Raw genomic sequence first — 12,259 nt, forward strand, 5'->3', positions numbered from 1 at the left:
GGTGAAAACCATCTTGTGAGGTTTAAAAGCTTGTAAATTCTGCCAAATGCTTGTCAAATAAAAAGCATTTTTCATGATTCCATTTCTTTTCTTCTAGATCCATTCCAGTAAAGCATCAATCTCTTTCCTTTACATTCATACAGGATATTTTCAGAAGCAAAGCATTCCTGGGTAATAAAGTAGCACCCAATGAAAGAATAATACACAAGCAATTGCAGCTTTCAAGGTCAGAAGAAGTCTGAAAAAAAGCTCCATGAGTACATGGAGGAACATATTTATTATTTAGGGGGGCTGTGGGATGGTTGCCAACCCCCTTTTGATGTTATTAGGGTCAAAAAAATGTGTGTTATCTTGTATCAGCTGAAAATGAAATGTGTGCTAGGTTGATATCTCAAAAGAGAAATCTACAGCTGGAGAATTGAGGTTGTTTCCTGAGCGCGGATGACGGACATATCATGCTTTCAGCTGTCTTGTTGCAAAGTGTCTTTTAGCAGAGGGGCCTACTGACCATATGACTGTAGAATATCCTAATTAATGAATTTATTAGTTATTATATAATGGATGAAGCAGAAATTTGAAATTCAGTAAAAAGAAAAAGGTCAAAAGACACTGAGTGTGAATAGTGATGAGCGAATCTGTTCCGTTTCGCTTTGCCGAAAAATTTGTGAATCTTTCAAAAGATCCGCGAAACGGCAAAAATGTTGTGCGGCAAAAAAAATTGTCGCCCGTGGCTATTCATTGTCGCCTGCGGCTATTCTTTTGTTGCGCAGCTATTATTTTGTCACCCGCAGCTATTATTTCGTCGCACGGGGACAATTTTTGGATGTGCGGCAAATTTTTTTATCCGTTTTGCGAAACAATCTGCCAATGGCGAAACGCAGAAATTTGCCGCAAATCCATGCCTGCCGAAACATTTCGCCCATCACTAATGGGCTGATTTACTAACCCACGAATGGTCCGAATGCTTCCGATTGCGTTTTTTTCGTAATGATCGGGAGCTGCAGGGTGCCATTGAGCCCTATGGGAGACTTTCCTTGGTCCGGGTTGGAGCTGCAGAGTGCCATTGAGCCCTATGGGAGACTTTCCTTGGGCCGGGTTGGAGCTGCAGAGTGCCATTGAGCCCTATGGGAAACTTTCCTTGGGCCGGGTTGGAGCTGCAGAGTGCCATTGAGCCCTATGGGAAACTTTCCTTGGGCCGGGTTGGAGCTGCAGAGTGCCATTGAGCCCTATGGGAGACTTTCCTTGGGCCGGGTTGGAGCTGCAGAGTGCCATTGAGCCCTATGGGAGACTTTCCTTGGGCCTGGTTGCAGCTGCAGAGTGCCATTGAGCCCTATGGGAGACTTTCCTTGGGCCGGGTTGGAGCTGCAGAGTGCCATTGAGCCCTATGGGAGACTTTCCTTGGGCCGGGTTGGAGCTGCAGAGTGCCATTGAGCCCTATGGGAGGCTTTCCTTGGGCCTGGTTGGAGCTGCAGAGTGCCATTGAGCCCTATGGGAGACTTTCCTTGGGCCGGGTTGGAGCTGCAGAGTGCCATTGAGCCCTATGGGAGACTTTCCTTGGGCCGGGTTGGAGCTGCAGAGTGCCATTGAGCCCTATGGGAGACTTTCCTTGGGCCGGGTTGGAGCTGCAGAGTGCCATTGAGCCCTATGGGAGACTTTCCTTGGGCCGGGTTGGAGCTGCAGAGTGCCATTGAGCCCTATGGGAGACTTTCCTTGGGCCGGGTTGGAGCTGCAGAGTGCCATTGAGCCCTATGGGAGACTTTCCTTGGGCCGGGTTGGAGCTGCAGAGTGCCATTGAGCCCTATGGGAGACTTTCCTTGGGCCGGGTTGGAGCTGCAGAGTGCCATTGAGCCCTATGGGAGACTTTCCTTGGGCCGGGTTGGAGCTGCAGAGTGCCATTGAGCCCTATGGGAGACTTTCCTTGGGCCGGGTTGGAGCTGCAGGGTGCCATTGAGCCCTATGGGAGACTTTCCTTGGGCCGGGTTGGAGCTGCAGAGTGCCATTGAGCCCTATGGGAGACTTTCCTTGGGCCGGGTTGGAGCTGCAGAGTGCCATTGAGCCCTATGGGAGACTTTCCTTGGGCCGGGTTGGAGCTGCAGAGTGCCATTGAGCCCTATGGGAGGCTTCCAAAATCATGCTAAATCTGAAAGTTTCGCCCGCCGCTTACGAGCGCTCAATACGAAAAAGTTGCGACAAGATACGAGCACATCGTAATGGCTACGAAAAACTTGCGTTTTTTCGCGCAAATCGCATTGGTAGCGAAAAAGTCGCGATAATTTCCGCAAAGTCATAAAGGCGCCGAAAATTCGCAAAAAATACGAAAAAGTCGCAAAATGTTCGTTTTCCAATCGGAATTTTTCAAATTTGGATTCGAATTCGTGTCTTAGTAAATCAGCCCCTAAGTGTGAACATTCAGTGTTGAGAAATGGTGAATGTAGCCATAATGGAAATATCTAGAATTTGCAAGGTTTTATGATGGAAGTACAGAATGCAGAATCTCCTATTCATAAGATAGCTACCACTGCTTGGCATTTTAGTTATCTACAATGAGTAAGCCACATGGTGCTTACAGAGGATAAAGAAACATACAGAAAAAAAATCTCATCTTCTCTTCTACTGATGTTGCCGTAGAAAAGATATCTAAGGTTGTAAACTACACTCATTTTATACAGGGTATATTATAACTAGGGGGCACACTTACTAATCCACGAACGCTCCAAAGGCGTCCGAATGCATTTTTTTTCTTAAAGATCAGTATTTTGCGACTTTTTCGTCGCCGTCACAACTGTTTCGTATTTTTCCCGACTTTTCATCACCTTACCGAAAATTTCAGATTGAACGAAAGAACGTTCGTTGCACAACGAACGTTCTTTCGTGCGCAAGTGCACTGATCGAGCCCATGCAGACATGCACCGAAGGATCAAAGTCAGAAAGGTTTTCCCGGAGTTTACGATTGTTCAATGTGAAAAATTTACGACGAAAAGTCGTGAAAAATACGAAAAAGTCGTGACAAAAAAGTTCCGAAATTTTCATTTCCAATACGAATTTTTGCCGTTCGGGATTCGGATTCGTGGATTAGTAAATGTGCCCCTATGTGTACAGAGATAGACAGATCTATACATACACTCAGCCCAGAGCATTTATGTATATAGTATACATGTTGTGGTAGAATGGCCCAACAAATGAGAGAAAAGGTGAGTTTTCCCTTCAAGTGCTCCATAGTGGGAGATGTAATCTCTAAGGGAGAGGATTATAAACCGAGAAGGGTTGCTCTGTTTAAAAGGTTGTGCTGTCTGGCCCTGGAAGCCATAGGGTTCTGGATAGAACAAACGGATCAGGCGATCCATTCCAGCAGTCCAGCTCGCCTATTGGAGCATACTTTCCACAGGAAGGCTGTCCTGTGGAAAAGGTATTTAATGCTATAGAAAGGTGTGAGACAGTCTCTCAGAGCAGGGCACAGAGCAGGAAGGATACTTCTCTGTGTTAGGACTCCCAGAGGGGCTGGGGGGGCTGCCTGCCACTGCCAGAAGCAGAGGGAGCCCAGACTTGAGAAAGCTGCCAAGAGACTGAGGGTCTAAGGAGCTGAAAGGAAAGCCAGGAGGCTGAGCTCATCCCCCAGAAGTGTTGTGAGTACAGGGGTGACACCAACATTTGTGTTTTCCCACTGGTAGTCCACAAGGGGCCCAGGTTAGTGAGGGAACTAATCTAATGTGTGAAGGTAGCGCCCAGAGGGCAGGATTTATTTTTATGATTTGTTTTGTATGCTGAAATGGGCACCCCTGTGTAAATAAACTGCCTTAAAGCCAAGAAAGTGTCTGTCCTGGATCCCGCTAGTTTACAATGTATAGAGCAATACAATTCATATTTAAATCCGGTGCTTCCATACTAAGCTTCTTGAGTTATTTAATGAACATACCATCATGCTTCAGATCTTTTGGCTGTTTATTGTAGCTACTATCAATTGTAGAACAATTTTCTCAAGTAATGGGTAATCTTTGGGGCATAATTGACAGATCAGTGATGAAGACTGCTCAAACTGCTGATGTTTCATGCATAATTAAGGCTAAAAGGAACGATATAAATTAGCTAAAGGCTCAATTATGAGCTCAAGCACCAATGACTCGAATGTCTATGCCAGGGGTCCCCAACCTTTCTTACTCGGGAGCCACAGTCACATGTAAAAAGACTTGGGGAGCAAGACAAGCACCATAAAAGTTCATGGAGGAGCCAAATAAGGGCTGTGATTGGCTATTAGGGGCCTCTATGCACCCTATCAGCTTACAGGGGGCTTTATTTGGTAGCAAATCTTGTTTTCATTCATCCAAAACTTGCCCCCAAGTCAGGAATTCAAAAATAACTCCCTGGTTTGGGGGCACTGAGAGCAAGATGCTGGGGGTTGGGGAGCAACATGTTGCCCCTGAGCCACTGGTTGGGGATCACTGGTCTATGCATTGGTTCTACATGGAGAAAAAACAGACTGCGGAACGACTGACCTAGGGTGTATCACTAAATAGCAGTTCTTCTTTGTTTTTCAGTTTTGGAGTTCCATGACCTGTATAAAATGGCTCGGCCTTTGGCCTTGTGCTTTTACATAGTCATGGAACACCTCTGTGACTTATAATATTTCTATATTTTACAACAGGGGGTACATTATTCATTATAACTACAACTGTACTCTCAAGTACAGAGATGAAAACTCCAGCTTGCTGTAATATACCTTTCAAGTGCAGCTATTTGTTCACATTTTACAGTTCATATTTATATCATTTTAGTGAAAAGAAAAAAGCTAAGCTAACCAACCAGTTGGTTGTTTTACTGGAGCAATATGTTTTTTTTTTAAGGGATAACAATAACGCTAATCAGGTATTTATTTCATACATGCCAAAACAATATCTTATCTGTTGTCCCACATACATGGTTTCTTAGATATGCCGACTAATTCTGAACATACAAAGAAAAAATCTGTTACAGGTATAGGACCCATTATCCAGAATGCTCGGGACCAAGGGTATTCCGGATAAGGGGTCTTTCTGTAATTTGAATCTTCATATCTTAAGTCTACTAAAAAATCAATAAAACTAATTAAATCCGATAGGATTGTTTCGCATCCAATAAGGATTAATTATATCTTAGTTGGGATCAATTACAGGTACTGTTTTATTATTACAGAGAAAAGGGAATCATTTAAACATGAAATAAACCCAATAGGGCTGTTCTGCCCCCAATAAGGGGTAATTATATCTTAGTTGGGATCAAGTACAGGTACTGTTTTATTATTACAGAGAAAAGGGAATCATTTAACCATTAAATAAACCCAATAGGGCTGTTCTGCCCCCAATAAGGGGTAATTATATCTTAGTTGGGATCAAGTACAGGTACTGTTTTATTATTACAGAGAAAAGGGAATCATTTAACCATGAAATAAACCCAATAGGGCTGTTCTGCCCCCAATAAGGGGTAATTATATCTTAGTTGGGATCAAGTACAGGTACAGTTTTATTATTACAGAGAAGAGGAATCATTTAACCATTAAATAAACCCAATAGGCTTGTTCTGCCCCAATAAGGGGTAATTATATCTTAGTTGGGATCAAGTACAAGTACTGTTTTATTATTACAGAGAAAAGGGAATCATTTAACCATGAAATAAACCCAAAAGGGCTGTTCTGCCCCCAATAAGGGGTAATTATATCTTAGTTGGGATCAAGTACAGGTACTGTTTCATTTTTACAGAGAAAAAGGAAATCAATTTTAAAAATCTGAATTACTTGATTAAAATGGAGTTTATGGGAGATAGGCTTTCTGTAATTCGGAGCTTTCTGGATAAGCGGTCCGATACCCTAAAACATTCTGCAACTTATCACGGTGCAAGTGTAAAGCTGCAAGGTTTCTGATGCAAATACATAAACTATGGAAAATATATCAAAGCAATGTTTATAGCTTCTATAGAATATGCCGGCTTTTTTCAAGTCTAAATTACTGACCCTGAAAACGTTCTTGAGAATATATAAAATTGATATTTCTATGTGAATGACTGATAGGGCAGATTGCAAGTACATATATTCTATTAGCAGTATAGTGGTTATTCACTTAAGCATGCTATCAGTCGACTGAACAGAATCCCTGCGTAACAAAGGAAACAGTTTAAATGGTTGAATTCATATATATTTATTCTTTTTATCAAGCAGCTTCTGTACACATTGAAATTAGTTCATCCGTGAACTCGTTTGATTTGCATTATAATACCTGCTTTATTAAATCTGCAGAGGAAGATGGGAGCTGGCAATACATTTTAATAGACAAAAAAATTATTCCTATACGGAACTCACAACTTTGGGAATGTTGTAGGATTAAAATACAGCCTTACAATAAAGTGATATAAATATTTAATATTTTTTTATAAAATGAATTGTATTACTTTTTGGTAATTGATTATCAAAAAAAATAAAACTTGAACCTAAATGAATATGTTCTATTGTAATAACGATACAATGGAATTGACCCTTATAAAAGAAAGAATATATTTTGGCCATGCCCCAGATGAGGCCCTCGACACCCTTAATGGGCCACATAACTTTGTATCTGCTCTAAATGGATTATAAAATAGGATGGAGATAAGACAAACAGATAGTGATGAGTGAATCTGTCCTGTTTTTGCTTCACCCTAAAATTAGCGAAATGGCGAAAAATCCACGAAACACGTTTGTCGCACAACTTTTGTGTCGCCCGCAACTTTTTTTTCTGTCCCCTGCGTCTTTATTCTGCGTCCCCGTGCCAAATTTTTCCACTGCAAATTCTCGCAAAAAAGTTTTGCGAAACAATTCACCAATGCAAAATGCGGAAATTAGCTGCAAATCCATGCCTGCCAAAAAAATGCGCTCATAACTACAGTGATGAGCCAATTTTTTCACCAAACAGGGATTTGCAGCAAAATTCCACATTTCACATTTTTGTCGCGAAACTGTGGCAAAAATTTGCCATGGAAAAGATTCAGCAAGACAAAAAAGTCACAGCCAAAAATGTTGCACAGACAAAACTGTCACTGAGAAAAAAAAGTCTCTGCAAAAAAAAACTTGACTTTAATGAATTTAGAGCGAGAAAAAACTCCATTGACTTGGAGTAGGAAAAAAAGTTGCATTTTGCAAATTGTTTGCTGTTTTGCAAATCGTGAAGCAGTTTCGTAAATTTTTCGGCGAAGTGAAACAATACAGATTCACTCATCACTAAAAACAGAAAATGAAAAATAAATATTTGATCGGTATTTCAAGTATTTATAAGGCAAATTCACAAGGGCCTACAAAATTATGGTATAGTGTTCCAAACCAGCAAAGGGTTCCGTGTTGATTATGATATATTTCCTACTGTGAGCAATATATATATATGCCTGCCTATTTGATAAATGATAGATAGATAGATGATAGATAGCTAGATAGAGAGAGAGAGAGAGAGAGAGAGAGAGAGAGATAGTTAGATAGAGAGATAGATAGATAGATAGATAGATAGATAGATAGATAGATAGATAGATAGAAAAGTAGATAGATGATAGATAGATAGATAGATAGATGATAGATAGATAGATAGATAGATAGAGATAGATAGATAGATAGATAGATAGATAGATAGATAGATAGAATAGGTAGATAGATAGATAGATAGATAGATAGATAGAGATAGATAGATAGATAGATAGATAGATAAATAGATAGATAGATGATAGATAGATAGATAGACAGATAGATGATAGATAGATAGATGATTGATAGATAGATATAGATAGATAGATAGATAGATAGATAGATAGATAGATAGATAGATAGATAGATTATAGATAGATAGATAGATAAATAGATAGATAGATGATAGATAGATAGATAGACAGATAGATGATAGATAGATAGATGATTGATAGATAGATATAGATAGATAGATAGATAGATAGATAGATAGATTATAGATAGATAGAATAGGTAGATAGATAGATAGATAGATAGATAGATAGATAGATAGATAGATAGATAGATACTGTAGATGATAGATAGATAGACAGAAGGAGAGAGAGATTTTTTTAATAGGGTAATGAAAAATAATGTAGGTAAATGATTACCTGTATTTAATGGATATATAGATATATTTGATAGATTTAGATAGAAGGATTACCTGCTTCTTTTGTTCTGATGACTCTGGACGGCACACTGGGGTCTCCGGTCCCAATACTGTTGGTGGCCACAACTCTGAATTCATATTCTACCCACGGATTTAGATCAACCACCATCGCAGACTCCATTTCTCCATTAATAATCTCAGGAACTGTGAAAAGCAAAGTACATTCAGCTCGTCACTCGCTTCTCACTTACAGACCATCAGTGACAGTGTTGGGCTGAAAATATATTGAATATGAACTAAAACATAAATAGAAAGATTATTTCTTTATTGCTCTAGTTCTTGAATAAGTATACAAGCTCTAAAGCAAAAAGGCCCAACATTAGCCGTTGGGTTATATACCAGATACACTATTCTAAAGGACTTTCCCTGCTGTTACTGAATATTCTTTGAGTTATAGGGATTATATCAGAGTTTCTGTGTGACTCCTGTTGAGGAGCAAAGCTTTTATTCCCCAGTACAAAGGGATATTAGAATGGGAGATGTAAACATTTAACATTCAGCTATTGATGTGCAAATGAGATAAGAAACTGAATACACAATGTGTGACCAATCAAGCACTGGTATAAGAGTTCTCAAAATTGACCTTCGGTGGTATGTATTTATTTATCTATTTATATATTTATTTATATAGCATTACTTATGTACTCAGCTCTGTGCAGCAGAACAATAGATTGATAGAATAAATGGGGGTCATTACAATAATAGACAAAAATAAATACAAAGTATGATAAGTGTATTTAGGTGTCAGAGACAAGAGGATTGATGTTCCGTAGATCCCAACTGTTTTACTGCTTGTGCAAGCGGGCTGTTCACTAGAGCAGAACAGTACTAGTACAGACTAGAGATGTAGCGAACCTCACAAAAAAAGTTCGCGAACTTCTGCCAAAAAGTGCGAACTTTTGCGAACTTTGCGAACCCCATAGACTTCAATGAGAAGGCGAACTTTAAAACCTAGAAAAGCCATTTCTGGCCAGAAAACTGATTTTAAAGTTGTTTAAAGGGTGCCACGACCTGGACAGTGGCATGCAGGAGGGGGATCAAGGGCAAAAATTTCTCTGAAAAATACGTTGTTGACACAGCGTTGCGTTTTGTGCTGTAAAGGGCAGAAATCCCACTACATTTCTAAACTTGTGTAATAAACTGCTTTTACAAGGACTATTGGGTTACAGCAGATGAGATCAGCAGGACGGCTGTCCCCAGCAGCTACATACAGAGCAGTAGAAAGTAGATTACTAGTCAGCAAAGCTACCTAAACTGCCCCTCAAACCCCTGCACAGCTCTCTCCCTATGCTAACTCATCAAGCACACACAGGCAGAATGTAAAATGGCTGCTGGGCTTCGGTTTATATATGGAAGGGAGTGGTCCGGGGGTGGTCCAGGAGGGAGAGCTGCCTGATTGGCTGCCATGTATCTGCTGACTCTGGGGTGAGAGGTCAAAATTTGGCTCCAGCTAAGGCGAACCCAAAATTGCGAACATCGCTAAAAGTTCGCGAACTTGCGAACACCCGATTTTCGTGCGAATTAGTTCGTCGGCGAACAGTTCGCTACATCTCTAGTACAGACAGGGTTATGTGTAAAATACACATAAATGCAAAATAACTGTACATTAAAGGGCATATTTATTAGATTGTTTAAGCCAACATCACCACGGATGTTACCAATAGCAACCAATAACCAATTATATTTTAACAGTCACCTACAAAGTGGAAAACAAAAGCAAATATCTGATTGTTTGCTATGGGCAATATCACTGTGATGTAACAGGTAGGAGTACTAATGATCTAGAGCAGGGATCCCCAACCAGTAGTTTGTGAGCAACATGTTACTCACCAAACCCTTGGATGTTGCTCTCAGTGGCCTCAAAGCTGGGGCTTATTTTTGAATTCCTGCCTGGGAGGCAAGTTTTGGTTGATTAAAAACTGAATTGTACTGCCAAACACTGCCAGTCCACATAAGAACTACCAAATAGCCAATCACAGCCCTTATTTGGCACCCCAGGAACTTTTGTCATGCCTGTGTTGCTCCCCGACTCTTTTTACATTTGAGTGTGGCTCACGGGGTAAAAAAGGTTGGGGATCCCTGATCTAGAGGCTATATGAGACCTTACTGATTGATTAAGTCAGAACCAGGACCCCCTGAATGAGAATTTAGCAAGTGATAACTAGACCCAGTCAAAGTATAAGTCAGGGGGGTTATATATCAATGTTCAGATTTTTTTCAGTGATTCAAGTTTTTTGTGTTAATAATCATGAATTTGAATTATGGTATAAAAATATAAATTTTCTATATATATATGAAGCAAAAAAAGCAAAGAAAAAGAGACTTTGGCACCGAAAATCTTGCAATGTCATGTAGAAGTCATTGGAGCTATCCTAGGCAAAATCTGAACAATAGAGATGTAGCGAACTGTTTACCGGCGAACTAATTTGCGCGAACATCGGGTGTTCGCAAGTCCGCAAATTCGCGAACTTTTGCCGATGTTCGCCATTTTGGGTTCGCCGTGGTTTTTTTTGCGCCGCGTTTTTTTGCCTCGGTTTTTTCCGCCGCGTTTTTTCGCTTCGGTTTTTCGCCTTTGCGTATACATAGGAATAGCTTGCGTTTTTTTTTGGGCGTTATTTTTTTGCGTTTTTTTTACAAAGTATTTTTCAGAGAAGTTTTTGCCCTTGATCCCCCTCCTGCATGCCACTGTCCAGGTCGTGGCACCCTTTAAACAACTTTAAAATCAGTTTTCTGGCCAGAAATGGCTTTTCTAGGTTTTAAAGTTCGCCTTCCCATTGAAGTCTATGGGGTTCGCAAAGTTCGCGAATATTCGCGAGTTTTGCCGAAAGTCCGCGAACGGGTTCGCGAACATTTTGGGCGATGTTCGCTACATCCCTACTGAACAATTTAGAAAATTCAAGTGTTTTTGAATTTTTTCAAAATATTAATTCAAGTTTTTTTTTCAAAATTTGGATACTTTAATAAGTGAGGTAGCACTTTTTAATTTTAAGGTTATTTGAAGTAGAAAAAAATCTGAAAATGACACAAATATGGATGCTGATAAATAGACCTCCAAGACAGGCAGGGTTAGTGAGCAAGGGCAGGTGTGAGACCCATAGAGGAGACGTAGGGGGGGCTATTAATCCCCAGGTGGTACTTGTCTATAGTGCAGGGGCCACAGTTGAAAGGACACATGTGCACTCTGTCTGTCCCTGGATGGCATTCACTGTAATTACCCCCATCATCAAGAAGGGTTCAAGCGTTGGGTGAAACTCTACCGTCTTTTGATTTACTACCTCAATAAGCTCTTTGAGATTTGTTAGTTTGTTTGTTACTTTTAAATTTTACTTTTAAAGTTTTGTTTTTTGAAATCCAGCTTAAAATTTTTTAATTTAAGTTTAGAAACTCTGACTCTGAACCCTGGTAGAAGTTGCTTGGTGGGGAGATCCATAAGTCTGCAATCTCAGCTCCATCCTCAAAACCCCATATTCTTTCTCTGTTGCACTTAAAAGAGAAGGAAAGGCTAGTAAAGAGTTAATCTCAAGCTGCAGGCATACCTTCAGTTCTCTCAATAGTGCCCTTAAGTCTCCCCATATTTCACCCGATCAGATGATCTGAAGCCAAACAGGAAAAAAACCCGCTGAGCTGTGTAAAGAAAGTTCCCATAATGCCTCGCTCCTGCACAGACACCCAGACCAAGTGTACATGCTCAGTTAGTTAGACTATGGGGGGAATTCACAAAAGTGGAGGTAGCCCTTTTTTGTAGTAAAAGTGGTGGAAAAACTGGTGGAAAACACTTTCTCCAGATTCACAAACAGAAATCCGCCCAAATTCAGACTCAACCGCCACTTTTCTGTTTTTGGTGAAAGAAAGACAGTTTACAGACACTTTTGTGAATTTGTCTTTTAAACGACATTTTAACGACATTTTTTCCCGACATTTTTCCCCGACATTTTCAAAATGCAGTAAAGCTCAGTGTAACTCTGTCAGACCAATTCTAAGCTCTTCTGTTTTGTTTTGTTTCCCCCAGTCTCCATTTCACACCTAAGGTAGGGGCCCCATTGGGGATCATTAACATATTAATGGGGATTAGCAGCCCATTGTTAGGGGACAAGTTTCTG

At 40.3% G+C, this 12,259-nt stretch overlaps 1 protein-coding gene across 1 annotated transcript in view; it reads right to left on the reverse strand.

Annotated features, from left to right (window-relative positions):
• The window catches only part of cntn5 (contactin 5), a 778,158-nt gene that overhangs the window by 52,331 nt on the left and 713,568 nt on the right, over positions 1–12,259 (reverse strand). Inside the window, exon 19 of the mRNA XM_018091747.2 lies at positions 8,154–8,303. Within this exon, the coding sequence (XP_017947236.1) occupies positions 8,154–8,303 (150 nt within the window). The remainder of the gene's footprint in view (positions 1–8,153; positions 8,304–12,259) is intronic.

Source organism: Xenopus tropicalis, chromosome 2 (genome assembly GCF_000004195.4).
Source record: "Xenopus tropicalis strain Nigerian chromosome 2, UCB_Xtro_10.0, whole genome shotgun sequence".
NCBI lineage: Eukaryota > Metazoa > Chordata > Amphibia > Anura > Pipidae > Xenopus > Xenopus tropicalis.